This window comes from Balaenoptera acutorostrata, chromosome 18 (assembly GCF_949987535.1).
Source record: "Balaenoptera acutorostrata chromosome 18, mBalAcu1.1, whole genome shotgun sequence".
In the NCBI taxonomy this organism is placed as follows: Eukaryota; Metazoa; Chordata; class Mammalia; order Artiodactyla; family Balaenopteridae; genus Balaenoptera; species Balaenoptera acutorostrata.
This window is the reverse complement of record NC_080081.1, coordinates 787,616-805,014: the sequence shown is the minus strand read 5'-3', so window position 1 is coordinate 805,014 and position 17,399 is coordinate 787,616. Positions and strand designations below refer to the sequence as shown.

The window sequence follows — 17,399 nt, the reverse complement described above, 5'->3', positions numbered from 1 at the left end:
TCTGCTTGCAATAAAGAAGAAGAAAGGTCTGGATTAGTTTCTTTACAAATTAAAAAGATCATAGAAGTTGGTCTTAACTTCCCGCTAAGAGGAGCTGCCGGGTAGACACTCTGAAAGGGAGTGTCTCTGTTTGGGACGAAGTGGACGGCACTGTGGGAGCTGGTGCCCTGGGAACGTGTGGGACCGGGTAGCTCCAGGGCCCCCGCCTCACCGAGGCCGAGGGGCGCAGACGGGAAGCTCAGTGTCGGGTTTCCTAACGCTGTGATCCTGCCCGCCCCGCTCCAGCTGCTCCCTGACCCTCCGCCTGAGACCCCTTTCCATCTGGATTCCTCCCCTTTCCCTCCAGGCTCTCCTCCCTTCCCCGCTCTTGTCCAGGCCCCGGGTCCCACAGGCTCGTGGGCAGTCGGAGGGAGGGCGGGTTCTGTGCGCCCAGGTTCCTGCCCCCCCAGCCCTGGCCTCCCCACCCCCTGGCCACTGCTCCCACCAGCACCACCAAGCTCCCTGTCTCCTCTGAAAGCTTCAAGCTCAGAAAACTCCACACATCCTCACACCAGGTCTCCCTCCTGGGACTAGGGGACCAGGGTGGAGCCAGGTCGAGGGTCCTGAGAAAGGGCCTCCCTGGGCTGGGGCAGGACTGCCCCTTCAGGGCCGACTGGCCCCCTGGGAGGGACCGGCTCAGGCCTCTGGCCTCACCGGGCACAGTTCTAAACTGGGGGCTTTTTTCCCGGCTCCCAAACACCATGAAACGAGCACACAGCCGGGGCGAGTAACTCACCCTGAGTGGGTGACCTTGGCTGTCAGACCAAACGCCAGCAGCCAACACAGCTACAGACGCTACAGGAAGCAGATGCTGCAGGTGAGTCGGAGCCCCGGGGCTGCTGTTTGCTGTGGTCCGGTGTCCACACCTGCCTCAGGTGACCCAAACGCGTGACCGCGCTAACCTCGGCAGCCGGGAGGGGCGCGCTGGCCTTTCAGAGCGGGTGAGGGCACCCTTGCCTGAGGCTCTGCAGGGGTGCAGTCAGCCTGCGAGCCCCTGTTCCGTGGTCACAGCCCTTTATTCTGCTGGGCCGTCGTACCCCAGCTTGATCACACCCACGTTATTACGCTTCCTCTTTCATGGAAAGATCTTAGAAACATAATTTCTCAATTCCTTTCTTTTTTTTAAAAATTAGAATATAATAAACAGTATTAAACTTATACTTAATACATTTAAATCTTTTTATCTAATCACTATAAATTCTATTATAATTGTAATGCTGTATTATGGCTATAAAATTATAGAAAACAAAATTGAATTCTTATTAATCTCATGATTATTTCTTCTAATTTTTTTTTTTTTTGGCTGTGTTGGGTCTTTGTTGCTGCACGCAGGCTTTCTCTAGTTGCGCTGAGCGGGGGCTACTCTTCATTGTGGTGCGCGGGCTTCTCATAGCAGTGGCTTCTCTTGTTGCTGAGCACGGGCTCTAGGCGCGCGGGCTTCAGTAGTTGTGGCACGTGGGCTCAGCAGTTGTGGCTCGCGGGCTCAGCAGTTGTGGCTCGCGGGCTCTGTAGTTGTGGCTTGCGGGCTCTGTAGTTGTGGCTCGCGGGCTCTAGAGCCCAGGCTCGGTAGTTGTGGTGCACGGGCTTAGTTGCTCCACGGCATGTGGGATCCTCCCAGACCAGGGCTCGAATCCGTGTCTCCTGCGTTGGCAGGCAGATTCTTAACCACTGCGCCACCAGGGAAGCCCTGTAATCTTTTTTTTTTCCACACACACTGTATTTTATTTTTACAAGAGATAAATCAACTGACACCAAGCATTGTAAATGGATGACCACAACAAAAGCAACAACGATTGCAATTACCAAACACAAAACACACTCATACTATGTCATAATATTGACATTCAGTCCAGTAATCCTCCACTGTAACAGCTCCTTTACTTTGCAATGAAAATTGATTTGCATATATTTTGCCTCTGAGTCCTTGTGGGATTTTTGTTTTATTCAAACAGAAAGTCACAAAAATTAAAATCATCCTCATCAGTTCACTCAGTCCCATGTAATTAATTTTTTTTCATCTTGATCTTTTGTTAGCACTTTTATGAATTCATCAGTTTTCCATTAGAGTTCTGAAAATGCTTATTCATTCAGTTCAGCAGTATAGGCAGTTACCTCTCAATTCCTTTCTTGCACTAAGGGGATACCACTAAAACTGTATCATCGTATTAACTTCCCCAGGGAAAATGCCAACCCCTTTGTACATTTTTATTATTCAGGCCATTCGAATAATTCAGGAGCATTTAATTAGCAACTTTCTAATTCCTCATCGAGGTACATTCGTCCTAATCAAGCCTGACGAAGGCCCAGCAGAAATCGAGAGATGCAGCATCTTTAATCAGATGAAGAATTTCTTACTCAAGACATCAAACCCCACAACTAGTGGACAGGTGTCATGTCTAAAGGCGATCTTGAGTCAGTGCTTGATACCCAGAGAAATTTACACTTAATGCCCCACACAGCACATTCTTCACATTCTTCAAGGCCCCCGTCTCTTCGTTACGTCGTGTTGTGTGCTCCCATCAGCAAGGTATGAGAACTCATAACACCCCAGAAGCCATGAGAACGGCTGTGCCTGGTACCTGAGGGGCCTATGACAGACCCTGCCCCAGTTTATTTGTTAAAGCTTGAATGAGAAATATGGATTACTAGATGTATTACTTATTAAGAGTATGTATTATCCTTTAAAATTAGTTATCCAGGGACTTCCCTGGTGGCGCAGTGGTTAAGAATCCTCCTGCCAATGCAGGGGACACGGGTTCGAGCCCTGGTCCAGGAAGATCCCACATACCGCGGAGCAGCTAAGCCCGTGCGCCACAACTACTGAAGCCCACGCACCGCAACGAAGAGTAGCCCCCGCTCGCCGCAACTAGAGAAAGCCCGCACGCAGCAACGAAGACCCAGCACAGCCAAAAGTAAATAAATAAAATAATTTCAAAAAATAGTTACACAACATAATTTGAAAAAGTTCACTCATCAATGCTCTTATTCACTTGGTTTTTACAAGATCCAAAGAGAGAGGGTTGTAAAATAAGAATAAAATTTCCTCTGAGACTCAGTTTCAGTACCTTTAGAATTTTAAAAAGACCTACTGTAGAGTCTCAAAATATAAGCTAAGTATCAAAATAAACATGGTGCTTTAATTAGCCAAGACTTTGTCTTGTTTATGAATGATTACAGTTCCCAAATCCTTATAAACTAGTTGAGCAGAAAATATATGTGTTGTTAGGGACGTGAAGGCTAAAAACACAGACCACTGACAGACACTGAATGTATGAAACCTGAAGACTGGCTATTACTGTAGCACTTGTAGGTCGTCTTACAACAATTAAGAGGAGGTCATTCCATGTGGACAGGACAGTGTGAAAGAATTACCAGGCAGCACAGTAAAGCCACTTGGAAGAAAATCTGTGTCTCCTGTTCCCTGGGGCTGTGGTGGCCCACGGCTCAAACACAGGAACTGACTGTCCCTCAGTCCCCAAAGCAGAAGTCTGAGGTCAGGCTGGCTCCCTCGGGGCTGGGAGGGGGGTGGGGGTCCGCTCCTGGGGCTCCTGGAGACCCTGTCCCTGCTTCCATCAGGCGGGCGTTCCCCTGTGCCTGTCTGTGTTCCAACGTCCCATCTTTATAAGGACGTCCACCACATTGGGTAGGGGCCCACGCTGATGACCTTATTTTACATCAGTTGTGTCTGTAAAGACCTTATTTCCAAATAAGGTCACATTCTAAAGTGCCAGGGGTTAGGATCTCAACATACCTTTCTGGGGAGACACAGTTCAACCCATCAGTCTGTTTGGGGGATCCGCGGCAGGGCACTCGGGGCGACCACGGAGGCTGTACCCTTGGGATGCACGTGGGGAGGGAGCAGCAGAGGGCGGGGGCCCACGCGGGGCCGGTGTTCACGGCCCGACTGATTGGTCCAGCGCAGCAGCCAGCATGGGGCCTGGGGCCTTGTCGCTGCCTGAATAACTCCCGGGCACCGGAGGCTCAGGGCCCTGCCCGCCCCGCCCGGCCCCGCAGCAGAACCGGGGCACTGGGCCGGAGGTGCCGCAGCTCAGGAGGAGCGGGGGAGGGAGGGTCGGGGCCAGGATGCTGACGACTGGGGGCCCCGTTGGTCCTCCCCGGCAGGTTGGGTCTCTGACGCCCTCGGGATGGGGTAGGCAGCCCCCCAGCCCCCCAAAGGGATGGCCCCTCAGGGCCCCTCAGGACTCCAGAGGACCAGGTCCCGTACCTGGCCTCCCGCGTGTCCCAGGGGACCCCAGGCTTACGGAGAGCGGGGCGGTTCTCCCCGCTCGGGTGTTATTACTTCCTTTAATACAGACTTCTTTGTGGGAGCAGCGCTTTCCACAAAGGATTTAATCTCAAGCGGCAAAGTTCCAACCTCCCCGAACGGCCATCAGCACCGTGACCAAGCGGGGACGCCGTCCCAGGACGCCCCCCCACACCTGCCGGGCGCCCGCGGGCCCGAGGCTGCTCAGTCTCCAGGCCGCGAGCCCCGCCTCTGGGGAGCCCGCGGGGCCACGGCCCTGCATGCGCCGCAGGCCCTGCTCTGCCGCACCCTTGGGGCTGACCCTGTGCTGGAGCGGAGGCTCCTCGGGCGAACTGTCCCTTATAACTCAGCTCCTCGGGGCTCTTTCTACAACCCCATTTGTGATGCTAATTTCCTTGTGCTTCCCCGGGGCCTCGGGGCCTTGAAAGCCGGGGGAGTCGGCACAAAGGGCTCACTAGGCCCCAAAGGCCGCCGCCAGCAGGGCGCCCGCCGGGCTTTTGTTCTGGGGATTCGCTCCCCCTGAGTTACGGCGACTTTAATGAGCCCTGACCATTTCTAAGAGCACAGGGGTCTTGGGGCTTTGTGCCCCGTGTCCTGTGTCCTCCCCATGTCGCTCACCACATCCCGAGGCAGAAAGCCTTCACGGGGAAGGAACGGGGCTCCAGGCTCGCTGGCCTGTTTCCGGGTGCGGGCGACTGAGATGGGGACCCAGGACCCTTCGCGGGACGCCCGCCTTGGGCAGGTGGGCTTCAAGCCGGAGTCCGTGCTGCCCGGCCGTGGGCTCTGAGCCTGCAGATGCCGTGACCGGGGTCGAGCGGGTCAGCGACTGCTTCCCCTCGTTTCCGCACCAGCGGTGCTGTCTGTCTGCACGTCTCGTAGGGAACCCCTCCCGCGCGGGCTCGCCGCCGGGCTGCCTCTCTTCGGACTTTCACGGCTCCGGTAAGTGATACTCAAACAGCCTCTGGGAGGGCATCCCCGTGACCCAAGTCCTCGGCGTGTCATGGGAAAGAGGGACGCGGTCTTAACCGTTCAGGACCCCACGCTGGCACCTCTGACTGGTCTCGAGGCCCTTCGAGAAGAGGCACCTGTCTCCAACCCTGGCAGGCTCTTGGGGGCGTTTCCAGTGGACCCCTCCACCCCCCTTCTGCGGAGGAAGCCATCCAGCTGGGGGAGTTCCCTGCCTTTACCGTCCTGTCCCCTCAGGCCACCCTCCTTCTGCAGCCGCCGCCGCTGCGCCCGTGAAGGAGCTGGTGTCCCGTCTACCCGGGAGCCCTGCCCTCCGCCGCACCCATCCCGCGGGGGGCGCGCCTGCCCGCCTCCGCCTGGGCTCCGGGACGCCGGTGCAGTGCACGCGGACTTGCAAGGCGACGGTGCGTGGCCGCGGGAACCGCACTTTGAGGGGAAGGTCCTTCAGAGGCCCCGCCCCGCCTCCCCGGGGGCGCCCTAGAGCCTTTGGGGTTCACGTTGGCCACCTTCGTGGCAGAGGCCCGCGCTTGTTTTACTCACATTTCCCACCGTGACCCACTAAATGCAGACGTGTTAAAGCCCCAACTAAAATAAAGTTTATACCCAGGTCAACATTTGGGATGCTTCAGCCCGTCTGTGCACCTCAATTTTCCGAGTTCTCCTCGGGAACTTGTGTGTGCCCTGAACTCTGGAAGACCCAAGGGTGAAAAGGCGGGCGCCTTCCTTTTCCTTGCAAACGCTGCCGCAGGGTCGGGGACCCCCGCGGCCGGCCCTCCGCGGGGCGGCTCATCCACGAACCACTTCCTGCCCTGGGATCCGCACACCCGGAGCCCGGTCCGAGCAGCTCGCGGGCGACGCCCATCTCGACCCACGGGCCGCGGCACCTGCCCCACGCAAGCCGACTGGGGCGCGTGGGGGGAGCGTGCGGACACGCGGGGGGCGGGGCGGGGCGGGGCTCGGAGGCTCCTCCCCTCCCTCCTCCCCTCCCCGCGCCCCCCGGCCCCGCCCACTCGGCTCCGCTCCCTCCGCGCTGTCCCCTCCCCCCCGCTCCCTTTACTCCAGACCCTCCTCCCTCCTCCTTCCCCTGCCCCCCGCCACTCTCCTGCCGCCGCCAGACCAGCCCTCCACCCCACCGCCCTCCTGCCCTCCCTCCCCTCCCCCCTCTCCCCTCTCCCCTCCCCCAGGCCGAGGGGGAGCGGCGTCAGCGCGGGCACCTGCGGGTGGAGGCCGCGGACGCGGGGAGGACGGGCCCACGGCCGGGCAGGTGTGTGGGGCTGGAGAAGGGGGGAGGGGGGCCGGGCAGGTGTGTGGGGCTGGAGAAGGGGGGAGGGGGGCCGGGGGAGGGCGCTCGGTCAGCTCCTGGAGGCTCCGCTCGCCTCCCGCCCCCGCCCCCGCCCAGCGTGCGACCCCTGAGAGCCCTGGGGACGCCGGGCGCGCCCGGAGCGCGGGCTCCACGCGCACAGACGCCCCTTCCCACTGCCGGGGCCGGGGTCCCGCACACCCCGGCGGGTGTCACTCCCAGGCCTTCTCCTGCAGGGTTCCCTCCGCGGAGGAGCCGTTCTCCAGGCTCTGCAGACCCCCAGCAGATGCCGGGACAGGTGTGATAGGGGCGGCTGGGGCGTGGGTGACCCCCTGACTCTGCCCTTCCTGGCCGGGCAGCGGGAGTGGCGTGGCCCCAGTCTGGCTGTTTTGCTTTTCAGCCGGGCCGCAGAAGAGTAGGCTCTGCAGTTTAAAAATAATGCCGTTTGCTCTTTCAACTCCAGAGACTATTGCTGCCAGTTTTTTTTTTTTTTTTTTTTTTTAATGAGGATCTTGAATCAGATGCGTATGTTTGATTGATTGATTGATTGATTGATTTTGGCTGTGTTGGGTCTTCGTTTCTGTGCGAGGGCTTTCTCCAGTTGTGGCAAGCGGGGGCCACTCTTCATCGCGATGCGCGGGCCTCTCTCGTTGCGGAGCACAGGCTCCAGACGCGCAGGCTCAGCAGTTGTGGCTCACGGGCCCAGCCGCTCTGCGGCATGTGGGATCTTCCCAGGCCAGGGCTCGAACCCGTGTCCCCTGCATTAGCAGGCAGATTCTCAACCACTGCGCCACCAGGGAAGCCCTGCTGCCAGTTTTTAAAAACCACACTTTGTTGCCTTTCTGTAGCGCTAGACACTTAAATAGGAGCCGGGCGGGAGCTGGAGACTCTCCTAAAAAGGAGACTTTTTTCTGGAGCAGGTGCAGCCTCTTAACTTCACTGAAAGCGTCCCCATCCGGGGCCACGTGGCTCGCCCTGCCCCTATGGACCGCCTGCGAGCCCTGCACAGGGAAGGGGTTAAGGTGACCCTGAGGCACAGGCAGGATGTGTGGGGTGGCCGTGGGAGGCCCCAGGATGTGTGACCGCTGGGAGGGGCAGAGCCAAGCCACAGAAATAGAAGTGCGTCCCCCAGGGGCTGCTGGTGCTGGAGTGTCTGCCGTGGGCCCCAGGCCGGCAGGGGACCCCGCTGGGCAGGTAGGTGAGGGGCGGGGGCCCTGGGGAAGGAGCCCCTGCGCTGGAGGGTCTTCTAATATGCAAATCATCGGTGAAATGACCAGCCCAAAGCTGGTTTGGGGACCTGCGTTCTGAGCTCTGCTCCAGCCTCCTGGGACCCACTGCAGCAGGAGAGACCACCACCCCGGGGGACGGAGGGAGTCCTGCCCTGCGGTCCTGGGGGGGCGGCCAGGCGGGCCTCTCTGGGGTGAGTCAATACGGGAGGGATAGGAAGAGAGAGTTTTCAGCTCTATTTTAGGACCCCCGCCCCCTGGGCCAGGGGCACCCTCCCAGGTCCTGGCCCCACAGTCTGGGCAGGCGCCGGTGCAGCTGTGGTGGGAACACCCAGGCCTCTGTGGCCTCAGCCCCGCCCCGTGTGACGCCTCCCCCGGCGGCCAGGACTGTTGTGCGAAAGGCTGTGACGAGCGGGCCGAGGGCCCTATGCACCGGAAGCCTGGTTACAACCCTCCTGGCTGCAGCTTCAGGCAGACCCTTTCCAGAGTGCTGGAGGTGCCGTCTTCGTACAAGAGACCCTCGGAACAGGAGGAGGGCGGCAGTCTAACTTGTCAAGGTGATCGGATTTGCGGAGCTCGGCGACAGAGGACTTCTGTGCTTGAAATGCAGCTTGAAATCCCGTCTTTCTCCTGAATTTGAGTGTCTTCACTACCCCCCCCCCACCCGCCGTCATTGCTGGGCTTCTATTGAACTCGGGTCCTCAGGTCAGCGGTAACTGTAATCAGTGGTCCAAGGTCAGCTTTCCACGAGACCCTCTTTCTGAGTCTGGGGCTCCGCTGTGAAAACTGGACATTTATCTGGGAAGCAGAATCCTGGTGACTAGAAGTGAAATTACAGTCACTTGGAAAGAAGAGCTTTCTGCCGATTGGCATTTAAGTACCTTTTGTAAAACAGCGAAAAACCTGAAGTTGAAAGGAAGGTTACTGGAGTACTTGTGTGATGGAAATAAACTGGCCTGGAATGTTACAGATTCGGATTCGCAGCATCTGGCCACCAGCTTAGTTGATTTGGTGCTATTTTAAGAGGCTCTGGGGGAAGAAGTTAGAGACGTAACAGTAACGCTGACAGGAAGGTGACGTTCTGTTCTACGTGAAGCTCAGCCTCTTGTTCTCAGGTTCACTCATTCCACCCTCATCTGAGCCCAGGAGGGCCTGGCTGAAGCTCTTACCTGACAGACGAGAGACGCTGGGCTGAGCGCGCGCGCCTTGAACCCGGCCGAGGGCGTACAGGGCTGCGTCTGGAGCCGCCCGAGCGATGCTCGGTCCACTCATCCCTTGGAGCATGCAGTTGGCTGGGCCCCGCGTCCGGAGAAGGCACCACGGGCTGTGCAGTCGGCGTGGGGTGGGTGGCCGGCTGCACTGCCAGCCGCGTGTGGGGTCTTCGTGCTGGCGGAGCCGGCCCGTAGTACCCTCGCCTTGGGGACGGCTGCGTCCTGTGTCCTCTGGGCCTCCCCAAATAGAAGGCTGGGGACTTCCAGCCCACGATGGGATTGTGGACACTCCGTGTCTACCGAGAAACTCGTGGACATCTGGAGCCGGACCCTTCACTTTGTGGTCAGGGGCCCCTCCTGAAGCGCCTCACCAAGCATCAGGGCAGCCCCGGTCAGCTCCAGGATCCCCAGGAAACCCGGCCCTCCGCAGAACCTCCCAGCACCTCTTTGGCGCCCAAAGGACCAGTCCCTCCGCAGCTCCACGGAGGTGAGCAAGGAGCCGTCCAGGGTCCGTCTGCAGCACCTGCGCCAGGATGGGTAACCTTTGGGACGTGTCAGGTGAAGTGTGGATGTAAGTCACCGTTGGGGCATTCCATCCAATCTGTTGAGAAAGTGAAGAACTTTATTCAAATCACCGAGTTGAAACAAAGACAAAAATCTGAACAACTCAAATAGGAAGGTAATGGTGTGGACGCCAAAGAGAGTACAGCTGGAAGCACTTGACATCTTCTCAGACTCCTTCCTCCTCACTCGTCTGTGTCTCATTCCGAGTTCAGGGCTGGAGAAGGAGCACAGCGGGCCTGACTCCCGCGGGGAAGGCCCTGCTCTTGTCCCACAAAATGGGCCTGAGGGGCAGGGAGGGCGGGGCGGGGTGGAGATGGAGACTTCACCTCCCTTGAGGGTTGCCCGTCCCAGGCACCGAGTTGGACAGCCCCTACCTCCCTCCCTGGTGCCCTAGACGCCGCGGCGGGTGTGAGCGCCACGGAGCCCCGCTGGCCCATGGCTGTGGTCCATGAACAAACCGCTCTTCCAGGCTGCGAGCTCCCTGGGTTGGGGCTGCCCTGTGTCCGCGCCCTCAGCGCCCAGGGGGACGAAGCAGGTGTGCAGGGAGTGCTGGCTGAGCAGGTGGCAAGCCTGGGAAGCTCCTGGGGTGGACGTCCCACGGTACTTGGTCGTGTCTAGCCGCCGGGTGACCGAGTTCTCGTCTGTGTGCAGGACACCTTGAGCTCGGAGGCCAAGACCAGACGTGGGCCCCTGTCATCTCTGTCCTAGCTGCTTGTCAGGGCTTTTTCGGTGGGAAACAGGACATCGAAAGGCACCGACAGGGTTTGGTGCTCTGTGGTTACGCCAGCCTTGAGATTTTTACAGTGAACAGAGGGTGACGACAACCCATGTGGGCCTAATGTCTGGGTTTGTCCTCTGCGCCCTGGACTGTGGGAAGCACAGAGCTGGAGAAACCGCCCTGTCTCCTGGCCTGTCTCTGGAGGGATGTTTCAGCACCTCTGCTGAAACGACGCTGGGGTGCTCCTGTCCACGCAGCTGGAGAAGTAAAATCCCGGTGGAAGGCAGAAGCCCCACCCTCCCTGGGCCCCTGGCACCCGCAGCCTCGGGGCCGGAGGCTGACCGCAGGGAGGGGCGCAGCCCTGGACCGTGTCCTGTGGAAGCGGGATGCTCACCCGTCCTCTAGCCGGCTCGGGCGAAGGGCATGTTTCTTCTGTTTCTCAGAACAAAGTCGTTAAAAGCAAACCTTGGATCTTGCACTTGTGTCTTGAGCCTGAGCGGCCGCTGATACTTAACAACAGCGCCTTCTTGGGTTGGTGGAAGGGCTGTCCCGGAGTGGGGGGGGGGGGGGGACATCATGGCCACCGGGGACAAATGTGAGGCAGACACACTGGCCTTTTCTGTTCCTTCTGGAGGTTTGAGGTCACGATCGGCCTGCTCGTGTCGGAAATTCTCTGAGTAGAATTTAGAAGAAAGGAGGACAAAAGAGGGTTTGGGGTTTTGTTTGGTTTTTAGCTAGGGAAATTTCTCTTCCTATTTTTAAATGTCAAAACTAGACCGAAGCCACCAGAAGTCTGTAGCCCCGGGTCTGACTGTGCTCGGCGTCTGTGCCCTCCCGAGCGCCTGCCTGGCCTGGGTTTCTTGGAAAGATGCAGCAGGACCCGAGGACCAGGGCCGAGGGCTGAGGTCCTGCTGGAGGAGACGGTGTGGGGTGTGGCTTCCTTGTCTCTCGTCACCAGGAAGGTCCCTCATCATAGGGTCACGCAAACGGGTTTAATAAAACGTTACAGGGATCTGAAGACATGCCTGGAAAATGACACGAAGACTCGCGTGGGTAACGGATAAAACAGACAAGGTACTGACCGAAGGCAGTGTTGGTGAAGACAAAGGGACATGCCTTTGAGGCTGTGGGAGCCCAGTGGGGTTGTAGGTTTTGGCGGGAAGAGGAGGGGATGAGAGGAAACGCCACCTGTCCTTGTTAGTGTGGGGTTGGTGGAGCCCCAGGGTTTGGGACCTGAACTGTGTGTCCCCCGCCCCGTGGCAGCCCCTTCCCCCCTGGAATGATGGTTGAGGCTCCGAGCCGTGGTTCTCATGTAGGCGGCCCATTGGAACCCCTCCCTGGGGCCGCTGGCAGTGGTGGGCTTGTGAACGGTGCTGGGCGTGGGCAGGCATCGCGCGGCCAGGTGGCCAGGGAGGACCTTGGGGGGAGGGGCTTCAGGGAAGGGCACGAAGGGGGAGATATGGGAACAGGAGGGTCATCCAGAGTAGCTGGGTGGCCTTTCCCGTGTGTCCAGGTGGCCTCCTCCACGGGCTAGTGAGGGTTTGCCCGTGGGGTGTGGCTGGAAGCAGGACAGGCCACCTGAGTGGAGAAAGCAGCTGAGCAGCTGCCATGGGACCCCACGCAGAATTTATCCACATTGAATTATTTACATCTTTATTCTTAAGGAAGGGGCCCAGCCAGGTCGTAAGCCAATGAGCCATAAATATGCCAAAAAACCGAGTACAGAAAGGAGTCGTCTGTGATTACCTACTGGCGGAGAGCATCTACCCAGCAGGTGATGTCACACGGCTTCTGTTTGAAATATAGTCACTAGCTGTCTCTTTCAATCCAAGGTTGCCTCCCAAAGACTTGATCTGAGTTTCTTAACCAAATTTTCACTGCAGGAGTAAGACTCGAATGTTTGTCCTGGCACTCGGATGGCATTCTCTACCTGGGGGGTTGGAGGTGTTTCCAGCGCAGGTGGCAGCGGCTCTGAACGTTTGCCAGTTCAGTGGATTCAACTGTGACATTGAAACCAGGAGAACCGGGGGCTTTTTTATCCTTGAAACAAGAGCCCAAATGTCAAGGGGAAAATCTAGGTTTTTCTTTTTCTTAAGCAGCAGAAGTAAATAATATTTTTGCTTGTGCCACGCATTATTCCATTTCGGCGTTATAAAAGAAGGCCGCTTCTTTAACTGAACGTTGACACGGTAGAAATTCACTGGAGAAGAATGACTTGAATTCTAAATAACCTGCATCCATTTCAGAATAAACACTGCTGCAGGCTGTATCTGGTGATTTGGGTTTTGTTCAAAGAAACACGGCTGACGTCTTTGGCTGTGTGAGCTGCGTTTCCTTTTAAAACCTGTTTTTCGCTCTGCAGACTCATGTTTGACTGTTGGAGGTTCATCCTGTGCAAGGAGACTGGAGGTGACGATGGTCCTCCCGCGCGAGGGCCCAGTGAGGCCAACGAGGAAGAAGGTGACCCTCGGGTCGACGTGTCTGACGTCATCAGGCTCGTTCGAGACCAGCCGGGGGGGACGCCCACGCCCGCAGGTAGGGCCGCCGTACACCTCCGGGTCCTCATCGCGCCTCTGGTCCTCCCGGGGGGACCGATGTGTTTTAGATCTGGGGGAACAGCGCGCCTTGGCCTCCCGGGTCGCCTGCCGGCAGGGGCGGGGCCGGGCTGGGTCCAGGGGCCGCCCCTGCCCTCGTGCGGGTGACACGTCACCTCTGCACGTTTGCCCGTTTGGCCTCCTGGCAGTCGACCCGCTGAGGCTGGCTCCGGTGGGACCATGAGAAGCACGTGTCTGGGTTCTAGACGGAGCACGGCGCTCCCCCAGGGCCCTGTTCCCGGCCTTCGCTTCAGCTTCAGAACCACGCACGCCGTCGTTTGGATTTGGCGCCTTGTCAGACTGAGGTGGTGCCAGGCTTGTACTGGTCCCCACAGCAGTGGCCCAGGCCCGCGGGACACACTGGGCGGCGCCCGCCCGCCCTCCTCGGAGCTCGGCCTGACCCCTGGTCCACGCCCGGGCCACCTTTCTTCCTGTTCCTGGCCGTCCTGAGCGCTCTCCCACACCTCCTAGTGGAGGAACATAGCTCCTGTTCCTAGTTTTGCCTGTGTTGAATCATTTGTTGCCATTCCTTCCCAAGCTGACTCTCGAAGTAGTTTTCCCTGGACGAGGGACACGCGCGCACGGCCACCCGAGGTCCGGTGGTAATCTGCTGGTGAGCGCGCTGGCCTGGGCCATGCCGTCCCCCTGGGGCTGGGCCATGATGCCCCCCTGGGGCTGGGCCATGCCGTCCCCTGGGGCTGGGCCATGCCGTCCCCCCTGGGACTGGGCCAGAGCCCAAAGCCAGAGACTCATGCGGGAACTTGGGTAACAGTTCTTCCGGCTCTGCCGCTGGAGCTTTCTCGGCCCCGAGCTGGTTCTCGTGATGGCTTGGACAGCTGGGGCTCAGGGCAGTGCTGTCGTCCTGAGACTGCTGAGTCCCCGGGTCGCCGGCTTACGGCTGTGTCCTGGGCTCCGTCCTGCTGCGGGCGTATGGGGTATGAAGTCTGCATGTGTCAGAACTTAAGTTTTTGAAATCAGTATGTTAGATTTTTATTGTGGTAAAATGTACATAACATAAAACTGGCCATTTCAACTCTTTTTAAGTGTGCGGTTCAGGGGCATGAAGTACATTCACATTGTTGTGCAACCATCACCGCTGTCCATCTCTGAACTCTCTCACCTTCCCAAACTGAAGCTCTGTCCCCTCCCCCAGCGTGGGCCCCACTGTCCACTTTCTGTCCCCGTGAATCTGACTCCTTCAAAGACCTCGTGTCCGTGGAGTCAGACAGCGTCTGTCTTCTTGTGGCTTATTCCAGCCAGCACAGATGGAATAAGATGTCCCTATTCCAGGACAACACACATGTCCTGGAGGCCCGTCTGTGTTGCGTCATGGGTCGGTGCTTAACTCCTCAGAGCTGAGTCCTGTTCCCTCGTGGGGATGGTCCACGCTGTTGATCCACTGTCTGCTGAGACACTTGGGTGGCGTCCATCTTTTGGCCGCCGTGAGTAGCATTGCTGCGAACAGGTACACGGCTGTCCGCCCGCGGCCTGCTTCCCCTTCTCTGGGCGCGTCCCCAGAAGTGGGGTTGCCGGTCGTGAAAGCGTTCGCTGGTTTTGAAACCAGCAGGGAAGCTGGTTTCCTCCTGTCGAGCTGGGTGACGGTGAGGTGAAGGGCTGATCTGTCTGGTCCCACTTGCAGACTCCGCATCAGCAGACACTGGTCTTGGAGAAGGTCAGGGGGGCTGGGCCGGGCTGCGTGAACACCGGTGAGCTCCATGTGGCAAGGGGGCCTTCCCCCTCCCTCCTCCCCGTCCTCCACACTAGGCCTTCGTGTCCACACGCCAGGTCCCTGCGCGCTCCTGCTGCCGCCCGTGCCTCGCAGCCGGCGGGTGATGGGTCTGCACCGTCTGCCCTGGCTGTGCACGCGCCACGTACGGAGGACAGTGGGCCCGCAGCCGCGGTCGGCGTGGCCCCGATCTCACAAGCAGGCTGCGGGGTGCGAGGCTGCATTTGTCTGGAAACGTTTGCTCGTGTTTCCGAATGCCTGCTGTCCTCGTACAGCCTGAGTTTGGGAGCAGGAAGGGGAGCTGAGAACGCGTAGCAGTTTCTGTGTCACAGCAGAGGCGAAGGGGCAGGACCACCACCATCGCCGTGCACGTTTCCTGTTTAAAAAGTTCCGTCTGTCCTGATCGGTTAATAGTGTCTTTAGTGATGCCAAAACGCCACCTGCAATATTCGTTGAATTGTGAAGTTGCTGTTGTTTGGGTCAAAAACCTTAGAATATCGGTAGTTGCTGGTAGCTGAACCCAACACCTTAGTGCATCTACAGTGTGAGATCCTTCAGGATTCTGGGGAGGGGGCTCCTGAGGAGGGGGTCGGAGGAGCCTCAGGGAGGGGCCCTGGGCCATTCACATTTCTGGGGAGGGAGGTTTGCAGAAACAATTCGCTTGGGCTGAAAATGCATTTCAGAAAAGGGGAAAATGACCACAGGAAAGTGATGCTTGGAGAGAAATTGGCTTCTTGTCTGTCCCCAGTGTTTCGGGCCTGGGTGGTGGTTGCAGTTTAAGGAGAACTAGTGACTTTCCACGATCGTGGCCCTCTCGGGGGTCGAGCTGTGCAGAATTGGGCGGCCGTCACGCTCGCGGTTTCCTGGTTCTTGTCTCCCGAAGCTCATTCTCTCTCTTGGGACCGTCCGTACTTTCCTGGGAGCCTTGTGGTGTTGCCGACCCTCCTGACCGAGCCAAGGACACCCGGCCCGGTCCATCTGTTCTTTGTGGTTGTGTGCGTCTCGAGGGGGACGTTCTCAAAAGACAAACACTCTGTTTGTGGAAACGGAGCTCCTGGTGTTACCGTAAATGATTAACTTCTCATTTTTAACCTTTCCTGATCCCTTGGTCTTTATTTGGACTTTTTAATGTTAGCCAGGAAGCTAGAAGGAGTTCCTCTTTGTTTTAGGAACTGTGTTTTAGAGAACACAGCACCATTCGTGAATTTATAAATATCGGGAGACGAGCTGGTGTGTTGCAGGTTGACGCTGGGAGCGGATCATCTTCTTACGGCAGCTGCCGGGGGGCCAGGGCCGGGTGAGGCAGCCGGGGAGTGGGGGGAGGTCTCAGGGTAGAAGGGCCCCGAGCGGCCCCGAGCTGATCAACCCCCCGGCCACCTTGCAAAGCTTCGGGGACTCCAGAGGAGTCCTCCGTCCCCCAGCGTCTCCTGCATGCTCTTCTCAGGGAGTTGACTTGGTGTGTCCCATCTTTACTTAGCACGGACGGGCCGCGTCACTTAGAACCAGGAGTGATGGCTGAGCTGCTGGAGGAGGTTGTTCACAGGCCTGAGGATGCCTGGGGAGCCCTCAGCCCAGACCCCGAACCCCAGGACCCACCTCTGGCAGCCAGCACAGCACGCCCAGTAGCAGCGGCGAGTTTGTTAACGTTTCGGCAGAAACTTAGCGGGTTTTCTGTTTGACTATGTGCTTTATAACACGTGCCGTATGACCAAGGTGACCAGTGGCCGCACCCTCCTCTGAGTGTGGCCAGCGGGTACAGGCTGCATCTCTCCTAGCCAGGAGGGTGACTGAGGGGCCAGCCTTTGCGCCCTTTGACCAGGTCCCACTGCCCAGAAATTCTTCCTCCCCTGGCCTTGCCCTGTGCTTGCTTAGAATCCTGCCTGCCTATCCAGGACTGGCAAACACCCGACCTGTTCCAGGAAGCGGTGCTCCCGGCGTCCCGCCTATCCTCCTCCCCCGGGGCTGCGCCTGCAACCCCATGACCCCGTGACCCCGCGGAGCGAACGCTGCTCCTGTCTCTGGGCTCTGCATCACAAATCACCATGAAGATTAACCGCGAAGAACGAGAAAAAAAACTGCTGCAAAGATACGGCCTTTCTACACGTGGTTCCCCTACGAGGCAGGATCAGCGGGACAGACGTCTTGACAGAAACTAGAGCTTTAGGGATGACACGGCAGCACAAGAAACACCGTCCTGTGAATAAACGGGAACGAGAAGTGTCGATTTCCCACGGGATCTCCTTTGTCTATATCGTTATGGACAAAAATTTTACACCCACTGCTGGTAAGAATGCCTATCCTTACAGCGGACCTGGAAATCAGGTTGATGGTGTGGATAAAAATCTTCAAGCATTTTGTTTTCAATCAGCAATCTCCACTTCTAGAATTTAAACTAAGGAATTAATTAAAAATTGTCATGAAGATTCATAAACAAAGATGTTCACCAGAGTCATTATTTATGATGATGGATATTTTGTGAAAAGCAAATTCACAGGACTGGGGGGGGGGCGCGAAATCATTTAGTTGTCCGGTGATAACTGCCCCATGTCTTATGCCCTAAGGAGTGATGCAGCCGATTATAAAACAATGCACTGTGACGGCAATTCTGTGAGCACAAAGTGTGTGTAGTTTTGATGAAAGACCTACGACGGGTGCCTCAGTGTATTTTTATCATGCATTCGCAGTTTTTTCTTTCCTCTGTTTTTCCGCATCAGGAAGCCTTACTGTCTCTGAGATACTCGTTTCCCAAAGCAAGACGTGAGCCTGGACCCTGTCGGCCCCAGGACCCACC

At 57.8% G+C, this 17,399-nt stretch overlaps 1 protein-coding gene across 5 annotated transcripts in view; it reads left to right on the top strand.

Annotated features, from left to right (window-relative positions):
• The first annotated feature begins 6,426 nt into the window (after positions 1-6,426).
• The window catches only part of MCF2L (MCF.2 cell line derived transforming sequence like), a 130,488-nt gene continuing 119,515 nt past the window's right edge, over positions 6,427-17,399 (top strand). For 2 of the 5 annotated variants that reach the window (XM_057533016.1, XM_057533025.1), the window contains exon 1: positions 12,441-12,823. In XM_057533016.1, coding sequence (XP_057388999.1) covers positions 12,655-12,823 — 169 coding nt within the window. In that variant the 5' untranslated portion in view covers positions 12,441-12,654. Of the gene's footprint in view, positions 6,534-12,009; positions 12,063-12,440; positions 12,824-17,399 lie in introns of those variants that run through there. The other 3 variants (XM_057533011.1, XM_057533012.1, XM_057533018.1) reach the window with 3 other exon arrangements.